General features: G+C 38.4%; 1 protein-coding gene across 3 annotated transcripts in view; it reads right to left on the bottom strand.

The window, feature by feature from the left end:
• PIGK (phosphatidylinositol glycan anchor biosynthesis class K) overlaps window positions 1–24,578 on the bottom strand; it is a 64,898-nt gene that overhangs the window by 20,531 nt on the left and 19,789 nt on the right. For all 3 annotated transcript variants that reach the window (XM_082287618.1, XM_082287620.1, XM_082287619.1), the window contains one exon: window positions 2,339–2,414. In XM_082287618.1, coding sequence (XP_082143744.1) covers window positions 2,339–2,414 — 76 coding nt within the window. The remainder of the gene's footprint in view (window positions 1–2,338; window positions 2,415–24,578) is intronic.

Here is a 24,578-nt window from a genome sequence, read left to right as displayed (position 1 = left end):
CACAACTTGTTCCAGTTGTGCCAGGTCCCTCAGAAAGGGTATAAGGAGATTCCTGCAGAGCTAATTCAGCAGGATGCTGGTGCAGTGATGCTCAGCTGGTTACAGCTCCTACAGGCTCAGGCAGGGCACCAGCCTCACACAGAGCCAGGGCATGGTGCCAAACTCCCTGTCACCACAGCTAAATAACGCTCCTTTTATTTGGCTTCTCTGCATCCAAGACATTTGCAGTTCTGTTGGATCTGTTCTGCTGCCTTGTGCAGACCCCAGCTCTGTACTACTGGCAAGTTTAGCAAACAGGTAAGAGTACATAAACCAGCTTTTTGCCTTTCCACAGTGCAATATTCTACAGCAGTGTAACACACAATAGCCAAATGAACCCTCCGTAGTTATTACCCAGCTAATGCTGTAAAAATATTGCTATGGCATTTCGTCTGCTCAACCATTTTAAAGGTTAATTCTGTTTCCTATTTGAGATTTTCCTCTAGGTGAGCCATTCCATGCACTTTCTATTTACTGATTCCAAACAACCACCAAACTGTTTCATTGCTCACTCTCACTGTTAAGAACATATTGACTGGCTGCCTGCTCTGCTGTTTAATTCATTTATACTGAGAGTCAGGCATGAAGACAGAATTTTAAATGTGACATTTGCAGGCTGTTGGGTCATTTGAAGCTCTGACAACACCAGGGAGTTCCTGACATACAAACTAGTCCTGATTTCCAATCTTCCATGTTTGGAACACATCAGAAATTCTCCCCGAAGGTGCAGATTTCAGCCAAAAGTTTTTAAATCCATTGTGTTTACAACTTGTAGGAAAGGCTTGTACACCTTAAGGTTTTAAAATAAAGCTTATGTTTCCATTAAGGTAAAACCAGCACTGCCTGCAGCATGAGATTCAACGCTTTAAAAACAGTTATTGACAAAGGTATTTGGGAAGATCTACGATAATTAATACACATGAAGTTGTTTACAAAATTCTATTAAGGGACTTAGTGGACTTTTATTTGTTCCTGTTGATCTTCAAGCATTTAAAAACAGCTCATCCTGAAACCACAGCTTTATCTTATATTGCCCATCTGGCTTAGTGCTACTCTGACCAGTACCAAGTCCCAGTTTTCAATCTGGAAGTTCTACTTATCTCAAAGCAGTGAATGGACTGCACCATTTTGTCTCCCATGATGAACTGTCATTATCTTCCCCAAATTTCAGGTCAATTTTTCAGAGCATATCTGATTACCTGAAAGATTCCATATGGCCAAGATACCATTAGGAAAACAGTAATGTGACCTGTTTGGTCCTGACTTAAGAAAACTATAGTTACTTGTACCTGAAGCAGGACTTGTATCTAAAAAGTTTAAAAATTTTTTATTTTATTCTGTGAAAATTCCAAATGACTGCAACAGAATAGGTCATTTTGCTCCCTTTAAGGCATCCCCAAGAAGAAGGATGCTAAATCTCCACAGCCATGTTTGACACAAGTTTTATGTTATTTGGCCATAAGCTTTTCCACACAAACAGGCAGAGTCCTCTGTGGCTGACAGAAAAAAATGAGGAGACACCTGAATGCAGACTGGGTACCTGATCTACCAGCAGGATGGACTGAAAATCACACCTTGAACTCTGAGAGAAGAGCAAGAAGGGAATATAGAATCTTCTGCACAGAAAAGATCTCTTCCTCCTCCTTGCCATTAACTGGGGGAGACATGTTACAATAAAAACTTCTATTCAATCCCAGCTCATATCCCTCATTTGTTTACTTAAATCAATAGCACAGTATTCCATTTAAATAAAGACAAAGAAGGCACAACCTAGGAAAAATAGAAACCTATTTTTTTTAATTGTGCGAAACAAGAAGCAAACAAAAAAACCCTGTTCAAAGCAGAAAGTATGATGACACTGCTATAGTTAGAAATAAAAATGGTGCTAATTCAGAACTGTATTAGGAGGAGAGATTGTTTTCCCTGCTCAACTCGTCATGACAATTATTCCACAATAATGACTCCATACTTTGACTGCTTTTTCAGGAAGGGGAATATGATTGAGGTCAAGATGCAAATTGGGAGAAATTAATGGATTTTTTTTTCTTTTCTATCAGCAGACACACAACAATTTTAACAAGTAGCTCTGAAGTGTTAACCATGTCACACAGCAAGCATCTTTTCATTGCTATGTTCAGAATAAGACTTTTATAATTTAATACTTGTCATCAGAACAAGAGTATCTTGTTTATACATACTTCCAGCATGAGGACATTAATTCTGTGTGACCTAGAAAAGCAGTTTAAGTATTACACATGCTCTTTATTTTCAAAGGAATTTTTAAAATAGAAAGACATACCTGGTGTATTATCTGAGCTACAGGAAGTTGTTCAGCATATTTTAGTGGCTCTGTTGCCAACTCCTCCTCTGGAAACCTGGGAAGAAATTAAGTTCACATTTATCAAGGTTAGTACAATGTTTACCTAATTAAATTACTGAAATTAAGTGTTTCAGGGATATTGTTTTGCTTAAGATGAAGAAAAAAGTGTTTTTTATGACAGTAATGGAATATATTTCTTATAAAGTTGAGTGAAAGAACAAATTTATAGTAAACAGAAATGTGCATTACATTGTGGATTTTTTCCTTGACATAAAGCACAGATTTAGCAGCAGAAACATAAGAAAACCTTTAAATTTGTTTTTAGGTGAACAAGGAGTGGTGAAAGCTGGATTGAAGTCCCCAAGGAAAAAAGTCTTATGCATTTGCAAAGCAGATTCAGCACTGTCAACCACACAAGCTTCTTCACTCAGTCCTGTCAACATAATTGAAATATGACCATCTCAAAAGGCAGGAGGGATTATTCACCATTTCCCATTTTTGCTGCAAGTGCACAGCAGTGTTTAGATGTGGTAGAAGTTCAACACCACAAATATTCACACATTTGCCAGCACAGCAGTGTGTACTTCTGGTTACCAAAAAGCCAAAAAGCTAGCGTGAAGAAAAAGAGTGAATACTTCACAAAGAATATACATCATAGCCCTTTAAACTTTGAATAAACTGTGGTTGCAGCTGAAAACTCTGAATCCATAACCAGTCTCTTAAAAGAGTATTTAAATGATAGTAAATTAATATGAAAGCATGTTTTAAACCCTTTGACCATGCTGCTTTCATCTACTGGAACTGCAAAGCATGTGCTACATTTTCAAAGTATCACTCAAGTTTTTCATCAGCCATTTCTCTATCTTTCTGAAGACTTCTGAATACAGGAATTTGAGCACTATGACAAGAAATGAAGGGGAAAGAAAAGATCCTGACAAAAACAAGGCCCTTCTCTAAAGCTGATGCAGAATTATTTTCAGACAAAAACCGTGACCAAGACATTATCTTTCAGGCTCAAACCTTATACCCATTCTAGTCAAAAAGGATCCCCACCTGCTGGGTTAATTTACCTGCAGACCAGCTAACAAGTAAGAGCCAGAAACTACAAGCTTAGTGTCTGCACTGGGAGTCAACAGGCTGTAGAAAAAGGAAGGACAATAAGTGCACATCTCTTCCCTTTTCCACTACCGAATTTCTGCGGTGGTTTGAAAGGCTTTAAGCTCAAGTAAGAGTCTGAATATCCAGAAATTTGTAATGAACAGAGTATGAAAGCCTTACTGCATAAGAAATTTAAAAGCAGAGAACAAAAGAAACACAGCAATATTTCAAAGATCATAGTGACAGTCTGCCTAGAACCGTTTAATGTGCTTAAGAAAAATTAAATAAGCAGGCTCTGAACTACTGAAGCTGGTCCACAGATAGAGCTCATTTACTGATACGGTTTTTAGAGTTTTTGGATTATTATGACAATGACGAATTCATACTTTTAACATGAAATATACTGCTGTTACAGTCCAACACAACCATCAGAGCTTAGAGGGGGTTCAGCAACTCCACCACAGCGTGCAGAAGGAATCTTTCCACTCAGTTCCTCCCTACTTTCTATCATTGGTCCTGATTGGCAAACATACCACAGTCAGTATGAATTGAAGATTACTTCTGTTCTGCTGGGAGCCTGTTAGCTGACACAACACCTTGATTTATGGATACCAGCAACATAAATCCATTTTTTAGCCATAGGTCTAGATACAAAACAACTGTACACAACACAATATTCATCAGTATCTTGAACGCTTATCTCTACAGTCTTTACAGGGACACTGCAAATCTGGGGGGGAAAAAAACAAAAGAGTATCTGAAATCCCAAAATTAAACGCTTGAAGCTGAAAGTAAGAGCTAAAATTACTATAAACTGAATGTTAGCAGAAATGGAAAAAAAAAAAAAAGAGCCTTGTTCTGTCAAGGACCTTGCACATTTGGCAATTTTTCTGTCTAGACAGAATCAGCATCCCCTTGCATTGTCAAACACACTCCTTGTCAACTGCAGGAAAAAAAGACCTTTCTTCAAATGAAGCAGGATTAAAAAAGATAAAGAAAAATTATCATTATAATTTTAAGCCTTAGGAAGCTTAACTAAAAAAAAAGAGGAAGGGGAGAGTAGTATAAACATGCATTTTAAAGTAATTAGATTTAAACTGAAATTATGCTGATAGGAGCCTTTCAACATCAAGAAAGACATTTTAATTTTTTCTAATTTACTTTCTGAAAAAAAAATCAAGTCACTTGAACTACACTGTATTTTACATATAGATAAATTGTAAGATAAAGATTAGGTAGGTGGACATTCTAATGTATTTACATACACATCTACATTTAATACCCACACACACACAGGTATTTTGGAAGAGAAGTTCAGAACTGTTTTCTCAAAATTTCTGCTGTAACACCATGAACTTTATGTATACGTATTTAGTGATGTACTAACTGTCAAGTCTACAAAAGAGTTTTGATTCTTCTCTCCTGCAGACAAGCCTAAAATCCCCTGCAAGTGAGCACAAAGGATGTATTTTAACCAGTCATTTATGTAAGAACAGAGACAGCTCACGGCCAGTGAGATCAAACCCCATGATACCGCTCACAAATGGCTGAATTCTCTCCTCCAAAGGCTGCATCCCAAACTGGCTCCTCCAGGCACGTGTTAGCCTTGAACCACTCACAAACATTGTCCAGCTGGGATAAGTCACAACGGTAACAGGGGCCACACTGACAGTGACACAGCCCGTGATGCGAGACAGGACATCAGCCTAATTCACAAGGACAGATGCAGCCTCGGCCTGTCTTTAAGGAAGTTGTCTTGGTTAGCTTGGTCAGTTTTGCTGTGGATCAAAGAAAGCCACTATCAGGGCTGCTTGTTAACAAGAAGAAAGAAACCTGCTGTAAAACTGCTCCTTCATTCTAGCCCTAGGAATAGCAGCCCACCAGCACTCCTAGACTGGCAGAACGACCTGTAAAAGGCAGTCCTCTTCAAAAAAGCATAAGGGATAGAAAGGCCTAAAGAAGAGAAACAGGTCAACACTGAAGAGAATTTTCTACCTCCTCCTCTTTGCAGGTGGAAGAAGGGAACACGTCAGAATAAAGATAATCATCACTATTCTTCTGACCTTGTCTCTCCCTTTCACAGAGGGACACAAGCAAATTGGTTACTCCTTCCAGAGATAATTTCCAGATGCCTGGGGAGGCACTCACTTTTGCTCAAAACTAGTTATGCCAGGAAAAAAATCCAAATACAAAAACCATCTCAGCTGATGGAATTTGTGCTCGGATCACGTGTGGCAATTTGAGGCTGTAATTTCACAAAATTAGTTGGCCTCCCTGCGTTTAGTTCGTTCATATTTGACACTTAAACCTTTATAAAATTAAGGGCTAATTTGTTGTAATACAGTTTCCTTTGTATGTTTCATTTCTTTCAAAACAATTCTATTACAGAAACAAAGGTAATTTTTCATGAATTAATTTTCCGGTAAGAAACAGTCCCTTCTGTCTCAATTGAGCATGACAGCAGAGTGCTGCCAACAGTGGCAAAGCAAGCTAACACAGTGGCATATCAGCAAATACGGCATCGTGCCTGACAGCTGGTAATGCAAAGCATAAGGAGATCTTGATTTTCAGGGAGAAGTCTAGAAAGAAATGTAAAATCAGATGAGAAGTGGGAAGCAGTAAGAGATAGCAGAAGAGAAGGATCTCGAAAAATTCAATTTAAAAGTTATTTTTATACTGCCACTGTGACTGCTCTTAGATGAAGGAAAGTGAGCATGAAACAGAAACTGTGGAAAGTGAATCTAAATCCAGTAAAATGTGTCAAGATATTTGGTGAAATATCTTATTTGTTATTTATATTTGCATGCTCTCTCTTAAGGGAGAAATCCTGTGAAAGTCAATATGTGCTAAAGGAAAGTAAATTCCGAGCATGAGAAGGTGGCACGTTCTGCAACAAGTGCTAGCCCAGCCCATGGTCTTCTACACAGAACAGCTGCAGTGGCTTTAGGGCAGAGATGTATTTTACCTTGTGCAAGTTTTACAAAAACACAGGGGGGAAAAAAGTACAACGTGTGATCATGAACTGGGTTGCTCATGGCAGAAATGTGCTGTTAAGGCATTCAAGAGACAGAAAAGTCTAGGTAACATAAAACCTGTCTCTCTGGGTAAATAAAAACATTCACTAATTTTAACAGGCAACAGGACTAAGGTTAATATTTCTTCCTTCTTATATGTTTCCTAGACTTGATGGCCCAGACAGGTCACAGAATTTCATGCCTATGACCCATGCACAGGTAATACTGCATCTCTTTGAAACTCTTGCTCCTTGATGGTAAGTTCTAATAAGGAACCACCTCTCTTGGAAACGATACAAACTGGAAGTCAGAGTGTCAACAGTGTACAAAAGACTATCAGAGACAAAAATGCATGGGAAGAAGGCGTTTGGGGATCACCTTCTTTCTTTTCTGTAGACACGAATGATTTGTGCTGCTCAAGTTCTGCCTGGCTTGTTTGAGACATGACTTCTGAATAACGTGAATGAAAGTACTGGAATGGGCTGTCCCACTTGTAGAAGTAGCTCTGGGCAGAAACAGTGCAACTGCTCGGACAGTCAGCATGAGACCAAGGGACGCAAATAACACAGCAGTGCCTAAATCTGATACCCAAGACTGAAAGGCTGAAATTATTTATCTAAACCTGTGTACAGCACTGATAGCTTTATTGACTGTAAATACATGAGCACACTTGCATTTGGCAATAAAAAGAAAACAAAATACCAGAGGTTTATGCACCACATCAGAAAAAGTTATTAGCTTTCCTATTAAAGAGAGGCTGAAATGGGCTACATCGGGTTTGAGTGAATAGTTTTTTAAATTGGCCATTGAGAAATTTATCTACCATATCCATAGTACAGAAGATTAAGAATTAGACCTTGGATTGAGGCCAGGTACTTGATCTATTTGTTAAATCCCAACTTCACCCATATTTAAGAATTGGGTATGTTTAAACAACAGAAGCACTAAGGTACATGGAAAACACCAGTGCTTGAAAAGATGAGATCATACTTAACTCTGCTCTTCTCCAAAAGTGTGCTCATCAATGCTCTTCTTATCTTTATAAGGGAATGCCAGATTTGCCTACACTCGTGTTCACCACATGGATAGTCACAAAGAAGAGAAACAAATACTTGAGAGCATCATCATTGCAGGGAACTTCCTCACAACATCTCCTTTCTGGCACAGTTTCTTTAGTTAAAGGGTCAAAACTCAGTGGTTTTTTTGTTGCTGCAACCTTTGCTCAGGTGAGTGTGGATGTCTCCCTCTAAAGACCTAATAATGCAAACTACTTCCTTCACTACTCTAGTCCTGAGCTCTGGGATGCTGGGCAGCTGGGGACTGACCTTGGGGGACCTCTCAGGGCTTTCTCACAAAGCTAATGCTCATCTTTGCCCTTCATTGCTGTGCAGTCTGAATGTCTTTGGATGGCAAAACCATTTGTGCATATTCAAAGATGAGGAGAGGAGGAAGCTGTGGTGGAAAGGTACACAAGCATTTCACAGGAACAGCCAAAACCACGAGATTCTCATCCACAAATGCTGTGACTTCCACTCAATAATGCTAGCAGCACCTACTGCAGCAGATGGCAGACTATCAAAGACAGCTTCAAAGGAAGATTGCACAAAAATGAACAATAGAATATGGAGATAAAGGAAAAAAATAAATTGACAGCAAAAATATCTTTGATGCAATGAAAAGCTAAATCAGTGTTAGACACAATCAGTTTTATAATTTTTTGAAGAAGGAAGCTACTGATTTGCATTGTGAAGAAAAATTAACTACTTCAGCTTGCTGGCCTTTACAGAGAGATATTCCTGTGGAATAAAGCAGCAAAACATCTTACAGTTCAGAAATGCAAAACACTTTTTGTAATCTGTTCATTTCCTTTCAAATAAATGTGAAAGATTTTGACCCAAATTAATCATACAGACTTATTCCTGGAGTTTAAAAAATACCTGAAATCTGTGAATGCACAGCACTTTCTCTTGAACCTGATCATAAAAAAGGTCTGCTGGTGTTCCCAGAGTCTGCCAGACACATTGTGTCCATAAACTGGATAAAAATTAACTGCAACAAATGTTTCCTCTGTCTTTCTGTGATCCACATGATTTCTTATCTGAAGAATTTCAGGCGATTAACCTTTGTCAAGCCACATACCCTTAGCCATCCTAAGATCCTAAAAAGAGGTAACACAAATCTACAGTGTGTTTTAACACAGGTTGACCAGTATTGTCTCTCTCCTCTTTTCTAGCCAATGACTTTTGTCAAAAAATGTCACTGGAGGGATTCTCTGTTCTGCCTGCTCCTATTTTTATTCTGAGCCAAGACATCGGGAAGGAATTAAAAAGAATATTAGCTTAAGTAAGCAGAACTGGCTTTCCTGCTACTGGAAACCACATGACCTATAGGGCTTGATTTTGTTATCTCAACTATTCCACATTTTAGGTAAATTAGAAAATCTCTTTTGAATTAATTTAAAACTTCCACATGATGATGCTGCTGAAGCACAAAATGCTAATCAAAAGTTGGAGATAAAAAGACCCACTAAGTCTCTCCTCTATCACTGAAAATCACCACTTGAGTCCACGGCTAAAGGAAGGTGCTCATTGCTTAATGCTAATTCATTCTCACAACAGGCAGGTTTTGTGAGGGGAAAAAAAAAAACAGAACTAAGTGTCAAATTTCCTAAACTTGGGGCACGTTTATAAAGACAAGTCCAGCAATACCAGAGGAGCTTCTACTGATGGTTCAAACCAGTCAAAAGAGAACACTGCCAACCTCACTGAGCAATCTTTTGATCCAGTTTGAAGTGCGTATGTGCCGTCCTTAAGAACTGAGGCTGCAAATTTCCCCCTTGAATCCATTCCCTCTAATTGCATGGGAAAATGTTTCCAAGAGTGGTTAAAAACCATACAGGTTATTATCACTCTATGTCTGGAAAGTCATGACTGAATTTCACAGGAATCTCAAAGAAGAAAGTCCAAATCCTCCCATGCCACCACATCACACATGCAATTTAAATACTGCTACCAGTACATGCTGAAATTATACTTTCAGCAGGATAAAGCAAGCTTGTTCATTTTTCATAACTGAAAGTTTATCCACAGTGCCTGATCTTTATGTAGATCAATTCAACACCACCTGCCAGTGCACTGCAAGTCAGGAAAATCAGTAGGAAGATGTTTTTAAATCAAAGAATTAACCTGGGAATGTGCCATTATTTAGTGGCCACAATTAGTCTTTATAGCAAAGTTCATCTTGTGTTTAATACTACTGTTCTTTCCTGGACATATTCAAACTAAACAATATATCTGCACTGGTTCATATTGTTACACTTTTCAACAGGCACCTTCTAAAAACCCCATAATACACATATTTTAAGTTCCAATATTTCTACACCTACAGTGCATATTTTTGTTATTTCAGTTCATGAGTCACATAATGTACCATCCAGCTGTAATTTCTCATGAGACTGCTTAGTTCAGTACAAGAATCTGTCAAAGTAGCAGTGTTCTCTGCCCAAAACCATCCTCAGACCTTTTACCCTACTCCCCTCATTTCAAGCTTCCTATTTTGCTTTTTTGACCCTTTACTCCAATTAATCAAGGGAGCTAACCACACAGAAATACAGAAATCTTGTTTCTACGGTACTTTCAGAGACCATCCACTTCAGCCTCCCAACACCAGCTCAGGTCAGCTACAGCTCTGTCCAGCTGAATCTTGACAACCTCCACAACCTCTCTGTGCTAACCCACCCTTCTTTGCAAACGTTTCTCCTCATGCACAACCTGAACCTCTTACAACTACAAGAGTTTACCTTAACCACCTCTGTGACTGCATTCCAAACAGCTGCAGCCTGCAATTACACTTCTGCCTTTTAAGGGCAAGCAAGCCCAAATCTCTCAACCACCTCTCACAGGACGTGTACCCTAGGCAAGGTTGTATCTTGGCAACCCTTCTCAACATTGTTATTGAAGGGGAAGGCCAAATGCCAGACAGAGTGTTTCAGGTAGGGCTTCAGCAGCATCAAAGAGAAATGGTAACAGTATTGCTCAATCCGCTAATGAGACTCCTCATGTAGCTCAGTAAGCAGCTTGTCTTATTGATGGTGATGGCACTGGTGCCCATCTCCACCTCCAGGGTCCTTTATAGCAGGGCTGCTGATCTGCCTGGCAATTCCCAGCCCCTATGGGTAGGACGTTACAAGGGAAGACACCAACTGTACTTCTATCCACAAGTGTATACAAGAGCATATACAGGTACCTGTAATAGACCCAGATTTTCTTGAAACATTCTATACCCTAGGCACTCAGAAAATTAATCATAAAAATTACAGTTCTGGGCTTTTGAGAAATAGTTTACTGTGTGATCATGTCTCTCCTGAATACTAGATGTTGCTTTTGATCTTTTTTGCTACAACATGATCAGTAACACATTTCCATAAAGCAGACTACCAAGATACACCAAGAATTGCAGAACACTGTACTACAAAACTTAATCAACTGTTTTCCCCTTTTTCACCAGTGCTGTTCCTCATACAATTTAAGTGGTCCCAGGAACAAAAGCAGAAGCAGCAAGTCATACCTATCCCTGTGTCAAGTACATGGCACGCCACTTGCCAACCTCCCAAGAGGCACACAAACTTGGCAACTCCCCTGCCTATCCAGGCAAGCCACTAGGTCTGAGGCCTGTGGGACAGAAAGAGGGACTTTATGTCCTTGTGTTCAGCTCAGGGCTCTACTAATTCCAGTACCTGTCAGCTGTACCTATACAAGACATATATCTCGATTTGCAAGTTATTCGTAGTTGCAAAGCCAAGCAATAGGCTGGAGAAACCAAACTTCTAATACTCACAGGTGGTTTCTTATCCAAATATTGGACACAAAATCTGGCATCTCAGACACCTGCCAAATCCAGAGTTCCAATTACCTCACCTTTTTCTTGCAGGGAAGGGACAGATGCAGCAGCTCAGAGCGTGCCACAGGCTGTCAGCACCCTTTCTCTCTGCAGTCTCCAAGGGACATGGCTAGAGCAGGAACAGAAACAGCTCTGAGGGCTACAGGCATGTCCCTCCCCTTTCTTTCTTCTCAGTTACCTTAAATTCTCTGTACAGATTTATTTGTCTTACTGCAAGAGTAAAGAGATAAAACCATTTAATAGGGAAAATCTTATTTACAAAGTTTCCTTTTATTTACTTATCAACTCTGCAGCATGGTAAATGTCAAGCAATGTTTAAGCAATCATCAAAGACCTTTATAATGCAATAAAGCAAAAGCTATTTCTATGGAATGTTCCTAAAAAATTCATTAGCACATTTTTCAACACCTATACAGGTTGGACTTGGCCAACAGTAAAAATATGTTAGCAGAGTTATTATACTAACAAAAATGTCTAATGAAGTCTAATATTAAATAGTTATTTTTAAAATGGGACTTAAACTTTTAAAATTAAACCTTCATTATTCAGCCATGTCCAAACTTAAGCTAAGTCTTTCTAAGACTGTCCTACAACAGTAGAGTACATGCAGCAAATGGGTTTACCTGGTTTTACTTTCAAAACCAAAACCGAAAAAACCAAAAAGTTCACTCTTTTGTCAGAGGATTGTTCCATGTTTTTTCTTTTAAAACAAATGCGAGGGTTTACGCAAAAATGATTTATGACTTCAACTCAGATTGAATGCTGAGTATTACTAACCTAATCTCAGTCTTTATCTCATTCTTATGGTAGGTTCTTCCATTATTTAAAAGTAAATTTTTGCAAATGTTTATAATTTACAGAACATTGCATCAGTAAATCTGAATGTTAAGTGTACATTATCAGTAGATACCAGCACAAAGAGACAGTGTAAAGCAGAGAAGATCACAATGCCAATCTGTCACTCAGTTTTTAGAACATCAGCCTCTCAGTACACCTTATGTAAAAGAAGAAACTCTTCAGTGCTGGTAAGGTCTTTCACAATCCCACACATATTTGAGTGTGTCTGTGTGTGTATACGCATACGCGTAAAAAGCAACTTTGAACCTAAGGCAAAAGTTAAAAGTTTCTTAGTTCATTTAGCACAGATAATGAAGCCAGATTTTTCTCCCAACACCTTCAGATGGAGTAATTAACAGTTATAGAAACAATGGAACAACTCCAATTACACAGTAACAGGCTTAAGAAAAAAATTCCAAGTTAAGAGAAGCACAAAGCAGGCAAAAGCCAAAAGATTTCATTCTAAAGAATTTTACATGCTACATTATCAAATATATGAGGTCTAGTAAAGAGTTTACATTCTGTCTTGTGCCTTTTAACTTCATATTTTACACGTTTCATGGAAAACTTAACTTCTTTTTTAATTCACCCATTTTCTCTCATGTGTTTATGACTGTTCAATGTACCTGTCACCAAAACTGCTACTTTGTGTACTTTGAATGGGAACAGCATGGTGTAAGGTGTGTACCTTTCTTGTATATGTTCATTGCTCAGCTACAGTAGATCCTCACTCACAAGTGGGACTCCCACACACAACTACAATGTAAGTAACCAAAACCACTGGCACTGGATTTTTACATTTACATTTATTTTGACATTTACATTTTTACAGCAGGAATATCAAAGTATTTTAATAGACATACCACAAGGCTCTTCTACTTGCATCACCACATAGTTCTACTCTGGTTTTGGGGTTAATAATAGCCAAAAGTGCACAATGGCATTTGAGTATGCTGGTTCTCGATCCAAGGAAACCAATAAAAAAATATTTTCTTTCTGCATTTTAAGACTAATACCTCTGTTGCAATTCTTCTGTGTGTACTCTGTAGAGGCCATACAGTACAACAGAATCTTATTGCAAAACTCATAGCATGTGTTGACTATTTGTGGTTAGTGTATATATTCTTTATGGCTGCTGGTCAACTGAGATTTCATGGGCGTAAGCTTTTTACACTTTAATGTCTTATTTCCTAAAAAAAAATCCAAACAAAAAACCCCCACAAAATCCCCAAACAAAAACCAACACAAAAAACCCCCAATCAAAACACCAACCCAAAAATTCCCCAAACAAAATACCAACAAAATCCCGCTTCTGCTGCATTTGTCAACACTCGGATGAAAGCGGCAAACTCATCCATCCCAACTGATGAATACCTAAGTCACTTTGAAATGAAATATTTCCATTTCAGTAACTATACTGCACAGTAATATACTGAACTTTCACTAGAGAGCTGCTCAGTGCCTGCAGTTACAGTTTTATTACAGAGTCCTGGACTGCAAGGTGATAATACGGTATTTACTGATGCACGGTGCTCACGGAGCGAGCGAGGCCTGGCACACAGACACGGAGGGGGAACCAGCAGCAGGCAGCAGCGCAGCGCCACTGCCTTCCCAGAAGAGCTGGCAGCTTGCAGTCTACAGGGAAGCCATATAAACTCTGTAAAATACGATTACTGACAAGAAAATGAGAGTGCTGATGGCTCTCCACAGGTAGAAATTCCTGGGGTCTTCCACTTATCTCAAGAATGCGTGGTTTCCTGCTATTCAAGAACTTTTTGCTACTGATCTTATGGCTATAGAAATATGTTTACTGTGTATGAGCCACTGCATCTTCAGTAAAACCACCATTGCACAAGAGGGGTTTTCAGTGGAGAGCAGAGGATATTGAAAGGTTACATAGCTTGAATTTCACACAATGGCATAGCCAAGCACAACACAAAATGGTAAGATTATATTACAGTCTGCTCAGGAGTACAATGAAAGAGTATAATGCAGGTCTGGAGTTTTGTTTTGTAGCATTCTGGTTTGTTTGTTTATTTCTAAATAAAACATAACTATTGATCTCTTTGACATACACATTAATTCTTACCAACTAACCACATACATTATATGTCAAAATTATTTTCTACTGGAACCTTATTCACTCCACTGTAAACTGACGGTACATTACTATTGCTATGTTTGTTCTTTGAACAAACAAATACTTTTAACTGTAGGTAGACAGTAGAGCTGTAAAGGTAAGCAAACCCAAAGTGAAACTGGCATAGGATAAACTGCAACAATACAGATCCTAAGAGAGTATACTCCAAGCAGACGCCAAGTCTGGAAATGCCTCAGTCAGCTCGTAGGAAGGATGTTATTTCACAGCAGCCACTTTTGACAGCAGAGAAAAACACAATGGAAGCCCTCTGTCCACTACTTGCTCTGGAAGCCCCCAGCCCACCTGTGAATACACCATCGTGGTGCTGGCCCACACTGTAACAAAGGGAGATACGCAAGTCTCGGCCAAAACCAGAACACACTTTTTTACCTGTATGTGGAAAGACCAGACTAAGACAGCATTAAATACTAAATTTTAGTAACTATTGTACAAAACCATAAAATAAAAAAACCCAAACAAACAATCAAAGAAAATATTTTCATTTGGTGAAAGACATCCTTTCCCCAAGTTTAGTCATCTGGAGAGAAGTATTTTGCAAGGTGGTTTATTTGCTTGCACCACCTAGTGGGGTTTAGTTTAATCTACCAAAATAGTCAGAGGTCAGTTGCGTTCCTACCTCATGACATTAGTGACAGACAGCATTTTCTCACAACATAATGTTTCAAGCCTCCACGACCCACTAACAGCATTACACTGCTAAGTTTCCACACGTCTATAAAAACACAGCACAAAAAATGCAAGACAACAATACCTGTTCTGCTTGAATTAAGTTCTGCAGGAACTTAACAGAGATGTCACAGAAAACTGTTTCATCAAGTGGTGTTTATGAGTTTCTAAGCCAAAGTATGTGTCAACAGTACCTTGTCAGAGTGTACCACACAAACTCCAGAGTCTGAACAGATTGTTAGGCGGTAACAAGGCCACACACTGAGATGCGGAGGATTTCTGCAGCCCTTTTGAATCAAACCCCTGGCAGAGGCAGGCACACAGTGCAAAGGGTTCTGCCTGCAGGAATGAGGGCTCATCAGGCAGCAGCAACCACTTGTTGCAGTGGTTCACCTGCAGCAGAACAAGCACCTACACTGCCTCTGCCCTGGCTCCAGGTTGTTCCACCAGTTTGGGCACATAACCTGGCTGCTTTATAATCCACTGCCCCAGCACAAAACTACTACATGAAGTCCAGCTACACTGGAAAAGTTTACAGGTCAAACCCCAACCTGATAGTAGACAAGAATTAATTAAATATGCCACTTAAGGCTCGTACTGAAATGCTAAACTGATCATATCCAGGATACATTCTTTTCCTAGTTATTCCTAGGGAGGAACTCACCTACTAGAGTAAGAAGTCTGTTGCATTTGATCTGAAGCAGAAGTCATGCTATATAGAGGCACTACAAAATGTTTTTAGATGAGGCAATTAAACAAGAGATCAGTGCCAAAGTGTTTCTAGGTCTTCCATGTGAATTTTGCAGAGATGGGACCATAAGCATTTACAGAAATTCACACCACCTTTCTTTCTTACAAAATTCATTATTTCACGATTTCAACTTAATCAGCTTCAGTTCTCACTTCCATACGGATGTGTATTTGTAACTCTGATAATAGCAGAGGAGAAAAAATGCTGTACCCATTTTACAATATGGAACTCATCACAAATGTTTCATTTGGATGCACAGGAAGACTTTGGGGAATGATGCAAGACTTTTTACCCTTCTGTAAACTTCCATATGAGACTAGAGGAGAGGAAAATATTTTTGTTTCACAGTGGTTTATAAAAAAACCAAAATCTGTTTGCTCAAAAATGATGCCTTTTTTTCCAAAAGAAACAGATGCTAGTAACAACTGCTCTGATATGCACGCAAAGCCCCAGGCTACAGCTCTGTCTAGGACAGTTAAGTACCATCTACTACTACACACAGAATCATCTAACAATGGGAGAGGATAACTGCTGCAGCCAAGCACACAACAACACAGTCGTTTGAAGACAAGGCAAGAATTGAATCAGACTGCATTAAAAAGAAAGGATAAAGTGTTTGCTGTTTCCGTTTTAGTACTCAAACTTTTAGATTGTTTCAATCCTCATAGGAAGCATTTTTTCAGAACAGAATATTCAAGTGGTTTTTTTCATAGTTTTCTTACTTGGTTAAGGTTCCAACATGGGCCATTTTGCTCTGTGAGGACTAAGATCAAATTTAAGACAACAGCCACATGGGAAGCAGGAAAGAAACTATGCTTGCAATTTTATCCCATGTACATTTGATGCTCACCCACATAAAATCTAATCCTGCTCAACTATGAAGCAATATATAGGCAAAACACCAGGCTTCTTACCCAATACCAGTGCACTGCAGAATGCTGACTCCAATCAGAAAGACAAAAAAGACAAAAGAAGTATCAAAGTTCAGCCTTTAAGCTAACCACTGATATCAGAATATAGGTTCAGATACAAAGGCACAGGCAGCAGACTGTACCTGTTATTTTATGTAAAGGCGCTATGAATGGGCAACTCACACCCCTGAACTTATCAATGTTCTTTCCTGAAATTTTTATGTCCAAGAATTTTAAAGCTGCCTTTGCTACTCCTGTCCTGAAGGACAGTGCTATGTGGTCAGTTGACCCCATGAAGAACTCATAGTAGTGCCACTGTGGGACCACATTTATTAGTAGGACTTTGGTCATGCTTATATCATAAAGGACATTTTCAGAGCCCAATCTACTACATAGATTAAGACTGTGGTTGTTCAGAAAACCATTTGCAGAGAAAAAAAAGGCAAGAAAAAAACCCAAACAAACAATAACTCATAAAACTTCCAATTATTTTTAACCAAATTCACAAAAGTATCTCCTTCATAGGGTCTAATGGGGACTAAACACTAAAACTTTATCAACAGTGGTCCTGTTTTTAAACAAAGACAAGCTGCCGCTTATCAGGGATTTCTAAGATAAAAGCTGAGCAGTAATCATATTTGCCTTAAATTTCATTTTTATTTTTAATGCTTTACGAAATGGCCCTCACATTTTCTGTTACATTTCTGCTCTTTTTACTCAGCTATTTTCTAAAGCACTGGTGGTTGCTATGGTAACTCTGGCTTTTTTCCCCCTCAATGTTCATGCAGGTTTTCATCAAACCCAATGACTTTTTTTTAATCTTATCTGCTCTATAACAATAGTTCTTTGACTAAGGTGCTGGATACTGTACCAGTTGAGAATCCTTGTATTTCACAATAGCAAATGAAAAGATGGTAAGTTTTGCTAAATTCTGAAAACTAGCAATTAAAGTGGGAGGTTTTAGGGGGTTGGTTTGTTTGTTTGTTTTTAAATGTCTGAGTATATTTCTTTCTTCCATTTTATCTGCATATTATTCAGGTAAAAGATAAAACTGATTTTTAAAAATAGCAGTGCTTGAGGAACAGAAGACCTTGTGTGGAAACTTTTCAAAAGACAAGTAATCGCTGCTGTTTCACACAGACTAAGCAGGACACAACTAAACTAAATGAGAACTGTGTTATTTACTGCATTTCCACTACAGATTAACATCGGTCCAAATATCCCTGCCACAGGAAAAACATACTTCTGGCCACTTGAATACAGTATTTCTTAAGATCAGCACACAGTCTTACCAAGTTGATCTATAGCCTACAGGGAACAAACTGCATATGCCAACAAACAGATGACGTATATGCAAAGATTTGAGCCCTTTCCAAACACTTTTCCCTAAGATTCTAGTTTAAATCTATTTTTCCAAGAATATTTAAGTTTAGGGCTAAAATTTTCAATGTGGATTTGGTCTTAAAGTTTTGCTTCCCCTTGTATTCATGCAAAGGAGATGCACTCTTGATATTTTCTACAGGACAAGGTTATCTTTTTCTGCTCTAGATAAGAAGAACCTCTCAGGAGGACTTACCACCTTACTCACCAAAAGTAATACACACAGCCATTCAATCAGACTGAGCTGATTAAATGACACAAAATTAAATGAACATACAGGACTGAACATTCAAAAAAATAAATCCACACCAAACTTTTAGCAAGAAAGAGATTAACTACTTCATTCACTAAACGAGGTCCAAAAGTAGCGTTACTGGACTGAAATTTTCCTCCAAGATTATTACCTGAACCTGGCCCCTGACTTTGTAATGTTTACAGGCAGGGCCGTATTGGAGACAGTTTGGTTCAGTTCAGCAGAGTAGGCTACTGAAATAACCCTTGCTAAAATAAATTCACCTTTAATGGCGTAATTTTCTTAAGCAATATCAAAAACATGAGCAAAAAGAGAAAGGCTTTACAAGCTAAGGAAATTATTGTTTCATAGAATTCAACTCTGAAAATGATTTTGTATTACTTTCTCTGGGGATGGTTTGCATTCAATATCCATTTGCCTCAACAGTAATAATTCATCTTTTTGTCTTTTATTACAGTTACAGAAATTTGCCTTAATTTCAGGTTTTATAATCAGAAGCGCATCATGTTTTTTGACTTGAGTAGATGACTAACACGTATATTGCTGTTATTTCTGATTATATTGATTTCCTGATTCCCTCCTCTCCTATTAACTTTTTCCAACTCTATTTTTCTATTTAGCATACCTAAAAATTACTCTTCTATTTTACAAGGACAGGTGAAAATAAATAATCTACAATTTCCATCACTTCATTTCAGCAATTTTTGTTTCTCTTCCAATTTCTGGTGAAGTTAGCTTTATTATATAATTATTCTTTTTACAATTCTGATTACATTTAACAAAATAATCTGATTACTAGATGAGCACAGTAGGCATAAAATGCATTAATACATTAATTATTCCCTATTTCAATTTACATTACCCTAGTTTTACTGAGACTTCAGTTTGTTACCGTGTTCAGGTTGCATATTCATTTGGCACATTAAAGATGGTTAGATTTCCTCAGTAGGTGGGATCTTCTTTCTAATGATATCTGTATCAGCCACAAATTCTACAGCTTCCTCTTATGCTCACAGCAAGATACAGGCAACAGTCACAGAGCAATTAGGGCTCTTCCATAGCTGCATTTTATGATATAATTACCAAGACATAAAATGAGCTTCCCCTCCCCCCACTTTTTCTTTCTAGTCTCAATGTATCTTCTAAAGGCCTTCATTTTACATCCAGAGAAAGCAGAAAAAAACAGTTAGAAACCAGTAAGAGACAATTACCTAGGCTATCTGAAAACTCAACTGAGTACCTCCTGGGTGATGTACTACCATAAATAAATACCACCTCAAATTACTAATCACTATTATTCTTAAGACATCTCTTGCATCTATTATTTTCATCCATAAAACTCATATAAATGTACACAAAATTCAATGCAGTGATAATGATAATCTTTTAAGAACTGCACTGTAATTTTTTGTTTTATATTTACTATTATCTGAATTTAAGAACAGTCATAATATGGCACAGAATTACCAACTGACTCATGCATACTCTCCCATAGTGTTAAAGAAATAATTATGTTTGTGCAAAACCTCAATAGTGCAGTATAATAAGAATTTTGTGACCTGAATGGAATCTGTTTCCAGAATATGTACAGCTACATAAAAAACTACATTTTTTTCTCCCACACTCCACCACCAACTGGAAGTGTGTCCTCCTCCCTGACCTTTCCACAGCTTCCAGTGTTGCTGGAAGCATCCCCAAGAATGACAACTGGAGAAGCTGTTTTCATGACATAGCTACTTGTTATTAACTGAACAGACACATCACATAAATACAATGATTATTACTATAAAATATTTAGAGTGACACTGATGTAAACCACCTTTGAATCTATGGCACGAGAAGTCTTCCTGCCAGAGCTACCTAATACTTTCTCTTGCCCTTCCTAAATTACTTTATAAACGCACAGATTAATAAATAGTCTGGTATTTTTCAGTAGTGCCATTAGATTTGCAAACCACATAGAAATACTCTGATTTAAGGACAATTTTCTATCTAACCACATTTTTTGTGTGCACACAGTTTCCAGTTTTAAAACATTACAGTAGAGTGCGGATTTATCCATTTTACAGATATGCCATATATTTTTATGGAGACATTTGTAAAAGCTTCTAAGCATCTAATAAGATAGAAGTCAGCTCAGAATGTTTTGTAATAAAGTACCTGTTAGTAAAAACTGTATCAGAGGGGAACCACACACAAAGGAAAAAGGAACTAGGGCACTCTATTTGACAGCTGAGGAAGAAACAGAGGTTACGTCCTCTACGGCCCAGATTTAGAGCAGTTTCACCTAGTGGCTGTTCTGCTCCAATTCCCCAGTTAAAATTTAGACCTACAGCAAGAAGTCTTCATTCCTATTTTATTCTAGCAGGGAGTCATGGTTCAGACTCTTAAATAACCAACAGAAAAAAAATACTAGCCAGTGGGGAACTATGAAGCTTAAATATTATGTTACAGTTAAATTGAGATAAACCTAAGAGTAACTACAGGCTTCACTATATTCTCCCAAACTAAAAAGAGTTATAAATTGCTAACTATTTAGAGGTGTTACTTTTGTCCTAGTATTTCAAACACAAAAATGTTACTGAAATTTTAGAGCATGTCTGTGGTAACATGTCTCACTTGCAGATAACACAGGATCAGGAATCATCTAGGAATACAAGTAACCCTTTCTGGTTTTTATCTCACTCAAATTATTTTAATACAACTATAATATTGTCTGCACTACCCCACCTGTCAAATTTAAATAACTACTGTGGAACTAGAGGAAAACCATACTCTTATCTCCTCCTTTCACACAGTTTACACTTAGGTAGTGTTTCTGATTGCATAGAAGATCTAACCATTCCTATCCTTCAGAGCACTGTGCTGCTTGGGAGGAAATTCAGATGGGTAATCTGCAATCCAGATTTGGCCCCAGTTTTGGGAAGCTTCTGCCAGCAGAACAGTGGCCCCAGACTGCATCTCCAGGAAGGCAGCCACAGGGAAAACATCTTGGCACCAAGCAGCCTCCTGTCCCTCTGAGAGCCCAGATGGGGTCTGAGCAAACTGCAAGGCAAACGGCGCCGTTCAGCAGGACACCACAGCCCTCGGCACAGATTAACTCTGCCCCTCCGTGCCACAGTGCCCTCAGTGAGGAGCACACAGACCATCTGCTCTCTCCTTGCAGTTCCCCTCGAGCAGAGCAAGTGGAACGGGCTCCCAGAGTGCCTGGGAACAGCTACGGTGCAGCTACGGCATTTGGGAGATGCATTTCAGTAGCATACTCTGACAGCCAGTTTGGCTTTCCTAGGCAGGATAAACGCACCCAGCTTTGGCTTAAGAGCATTCAGTGTCCCAGGACAGCAAACCCACGTTCAGTAATGGTTAACTTGATGGGGGTACTCAGATTCCTCATGTTAAATGTGAATTCAAACGTTTTGCAAAGTACAAGAGGTAACCCACTTCTACAAAGTACCCCTCCATACATTCTGAAGCTGTATGAATCCAAATGTCTGTCATTTATCGCTCATTGCTGAAAAACCAACAATCTAATGAACATTTAAAAAAATATTGCAGCAAGAAACATAAAGAGTGAAAACATAACGTCAATTTAAAGATTATCATCTGTTGAAGATTAACCTGAAAGATTAAGCAGAGCTTTTCCTTATCCTTCAATCAGTGTCTAAAATTATACCAATACATTGCCAGTATTATTCAGTCTCTTCCTCTGCATCTGATCCCTCCAGAATTGACTTTTTGTATGTTTTTCACATAGCAATTACACAGAGAATTATACAGAAAATACCACTGTAAAATTAAAAATACAGCAACAGAAGGCAGGAAGAAGGTGCGACATTTTTAATTGTTTCAGTTTCTGATAAACCATTCCCTTAGTAGAGGAATAAACTTGTACATCAGCTACACTTCAGCAACTTTTTTAACCAGTAGGAAGAGACATTTGAAATGGCTATCACATAATTTAAGGAATTTATGCTAAAGCAACTGTGGATACCAGTGCTCAACAACTCCCTTCCCTATAGGAAAGGGGAGATTCTAGCCTCCACTGTGGTCTTGCCTTCTCTTGGGAACTACTGGACTGAACTACTAATGTCTCAACACTTGGCTGGGGTGGGAAAAAGACACATTCTCCCTCCCCAAACTTGCTTCTAAATTCTCATTCCTGCCTGTCACCAAAATGCTGTTCAAGTAATGCTGTGCTCTCACTAATTTTATGTAGTATGCACAAAGTGAAAGGTGAATTCCCTAAATAATCTGGTGGTTTCAATTTACATATGTTGGAAGTCCACTGTTTTGAACCATTCCCGCATCCATAAGAAACATAAATATATTTTAGTTACATTAAAAAAATAGTAATTTCAGTTTGCAATAAATTCTGGTGCTACAATACAGAATATGAACACATTTCTACACTTATACGCAGAGTAGCAACTTCCAGTTCATTTTGTGAAAGAGAAATCCTGTCTGTCTTTATATTCCAAATGAGATCAGATGTCTAGGCAGATGAGTAAGGCGTTTTCAACCTTTTCAGTTCTTTTTCAATATCATGTAAACTTGTGCCCAATTTAACTGGCAGAACAGAGCTGGGCTGTCACCATTCTGTAAAACCTGAACAACCACAGTTGCCACCCCAGGAATCTTCAAATAGTAAACTGGAACCAGCTGAATTAAGTTTACTAGGATTCAAAAGACATGACATATCGAGCCCTTGAACAGGTATTCCTCCAGCTCCCTATATATCCTGCTTTCATCCTTTTTTTTTTTTTTTTCCACTTCAGGGGATACAAAACACTTCATTGTGCTTCATTACTTCTTGTTTGTTTCTCGTGGTATTTATCAATAACAAACCCATCATGCAATCAGTCTTCTGCCTGCAAAAATGCTGAATAAATCCCATTTTGCACTAAATTTTTTGTTTGCAGTATTACTATATTTTCCTGAAAGATCAATCTCACCACAGATATAATATTTTGCTGTCCTACAAATTTTATAAAATAATCTTAGCAGCAGCTTGGGCACTTTGGTAGATGTATTCAGCATCTGTTTCTATAGATTTCTGATACTCTTGACCAAACACATAAAACAATCCCATTTTATACAGTAATATTAAATAGTGCTCAGCAAGCCATCTGTAAATCCAGTGCTTTATGTGATCAGAATTGCCTTTTGTAATCACCTCTAGTTTTCTTTCCATCCTTTGATGCAATTGTGACTTTCTTGCTCCCCTGATATCAGAAATTCGCACTGGTCTATTCAAAGAGCTAGCTGGAAAGAAAAGAGATGCCTGGCAATAATGCAATGCTTCTTTTTCGAGTTCAGCTCTTCTTTCACAACTTCCATTTCACTTCTTTGCTAAAGAACTAGGTCTCTCAGTATGCCCACTGTGCAGCCTAACTTCTCTGAGTGTAGTAGAGCCTTCAGAAAGAAGCAGTGCAGGGACACATCTCAATCTTCCAGACCATCATGCTGCCCACCAAATCCAACAACAGGGCTTCAGGGACTTGTATTTAAGTAATAAATGTAATAGCTCTATGATGTAAGCTTTGGTCCACCAAACACTTGACTTAGGAAAGGTCCCTCCTATTGGGAGGGCTGGAAGATGTAAACTGAGACCAGTTTATGGTCTTTTAACCATCATTATATAAATATGTTGTGAAGGCAGACTGCACCCTTCCTGCCACAGCTTTGGGCAAGACACAAATTTTCAGAGGGAGAAATTTCTGACCATCCAGAAGGTCATCCCTCAGGCGCCCAAAAAAATCAAGTGTAAGCTTTTTCATAATATGGAAACAGGCAAAGACTGAAAGCATTTGCATATGGCTTAATAACGTATTTTTTAAAAAGCAGTAATGTTGCTTGAGCCTTGGAAATTTAATAGTTATGTGCCCAGATTAATTTCTAGGGCATAAAGAATGCCAGTGTGAGCTTGGCCACTAAATTCCAAAGACCTAAGAGTCCCACAATCACTGCTTCCAGACACCTGTTTCTCTTCACCCCCAGTTTTTTCACTCTGCTAGAAATCACACAAGAAGAGTATCCTAACAAACATCAACAGCAGTGCTGGTACTTCTGACAGGAAGCAAATAATAGTAATACAGTTTTATTGAAACTCACATGTTATCTCACTGTGCTGAAAACATGCCATATACCAAATACTACAGCTGTTGTCATGGTCTTCTTCAGCAGAAACACAGAGTACACAGCTACAGAAGTACCTCCAGGAACAGACATTAATTTTTATTTAGCACCTGG

Source organism: Coloeus monedula, assembly GCF_965178545.1.
Source record: "Coloeus monedula genome assembly, chromosome: 9".
Classification (NCBI taxonomy): Eukaryota; Metazoa; Chordata; class Aves; order Passeriformes; family Corvidae; genus Coloeus; species Coloeus monedula.
This window is presented reverse-complemented; position numbering and strand designations above follow the sequence as displayed.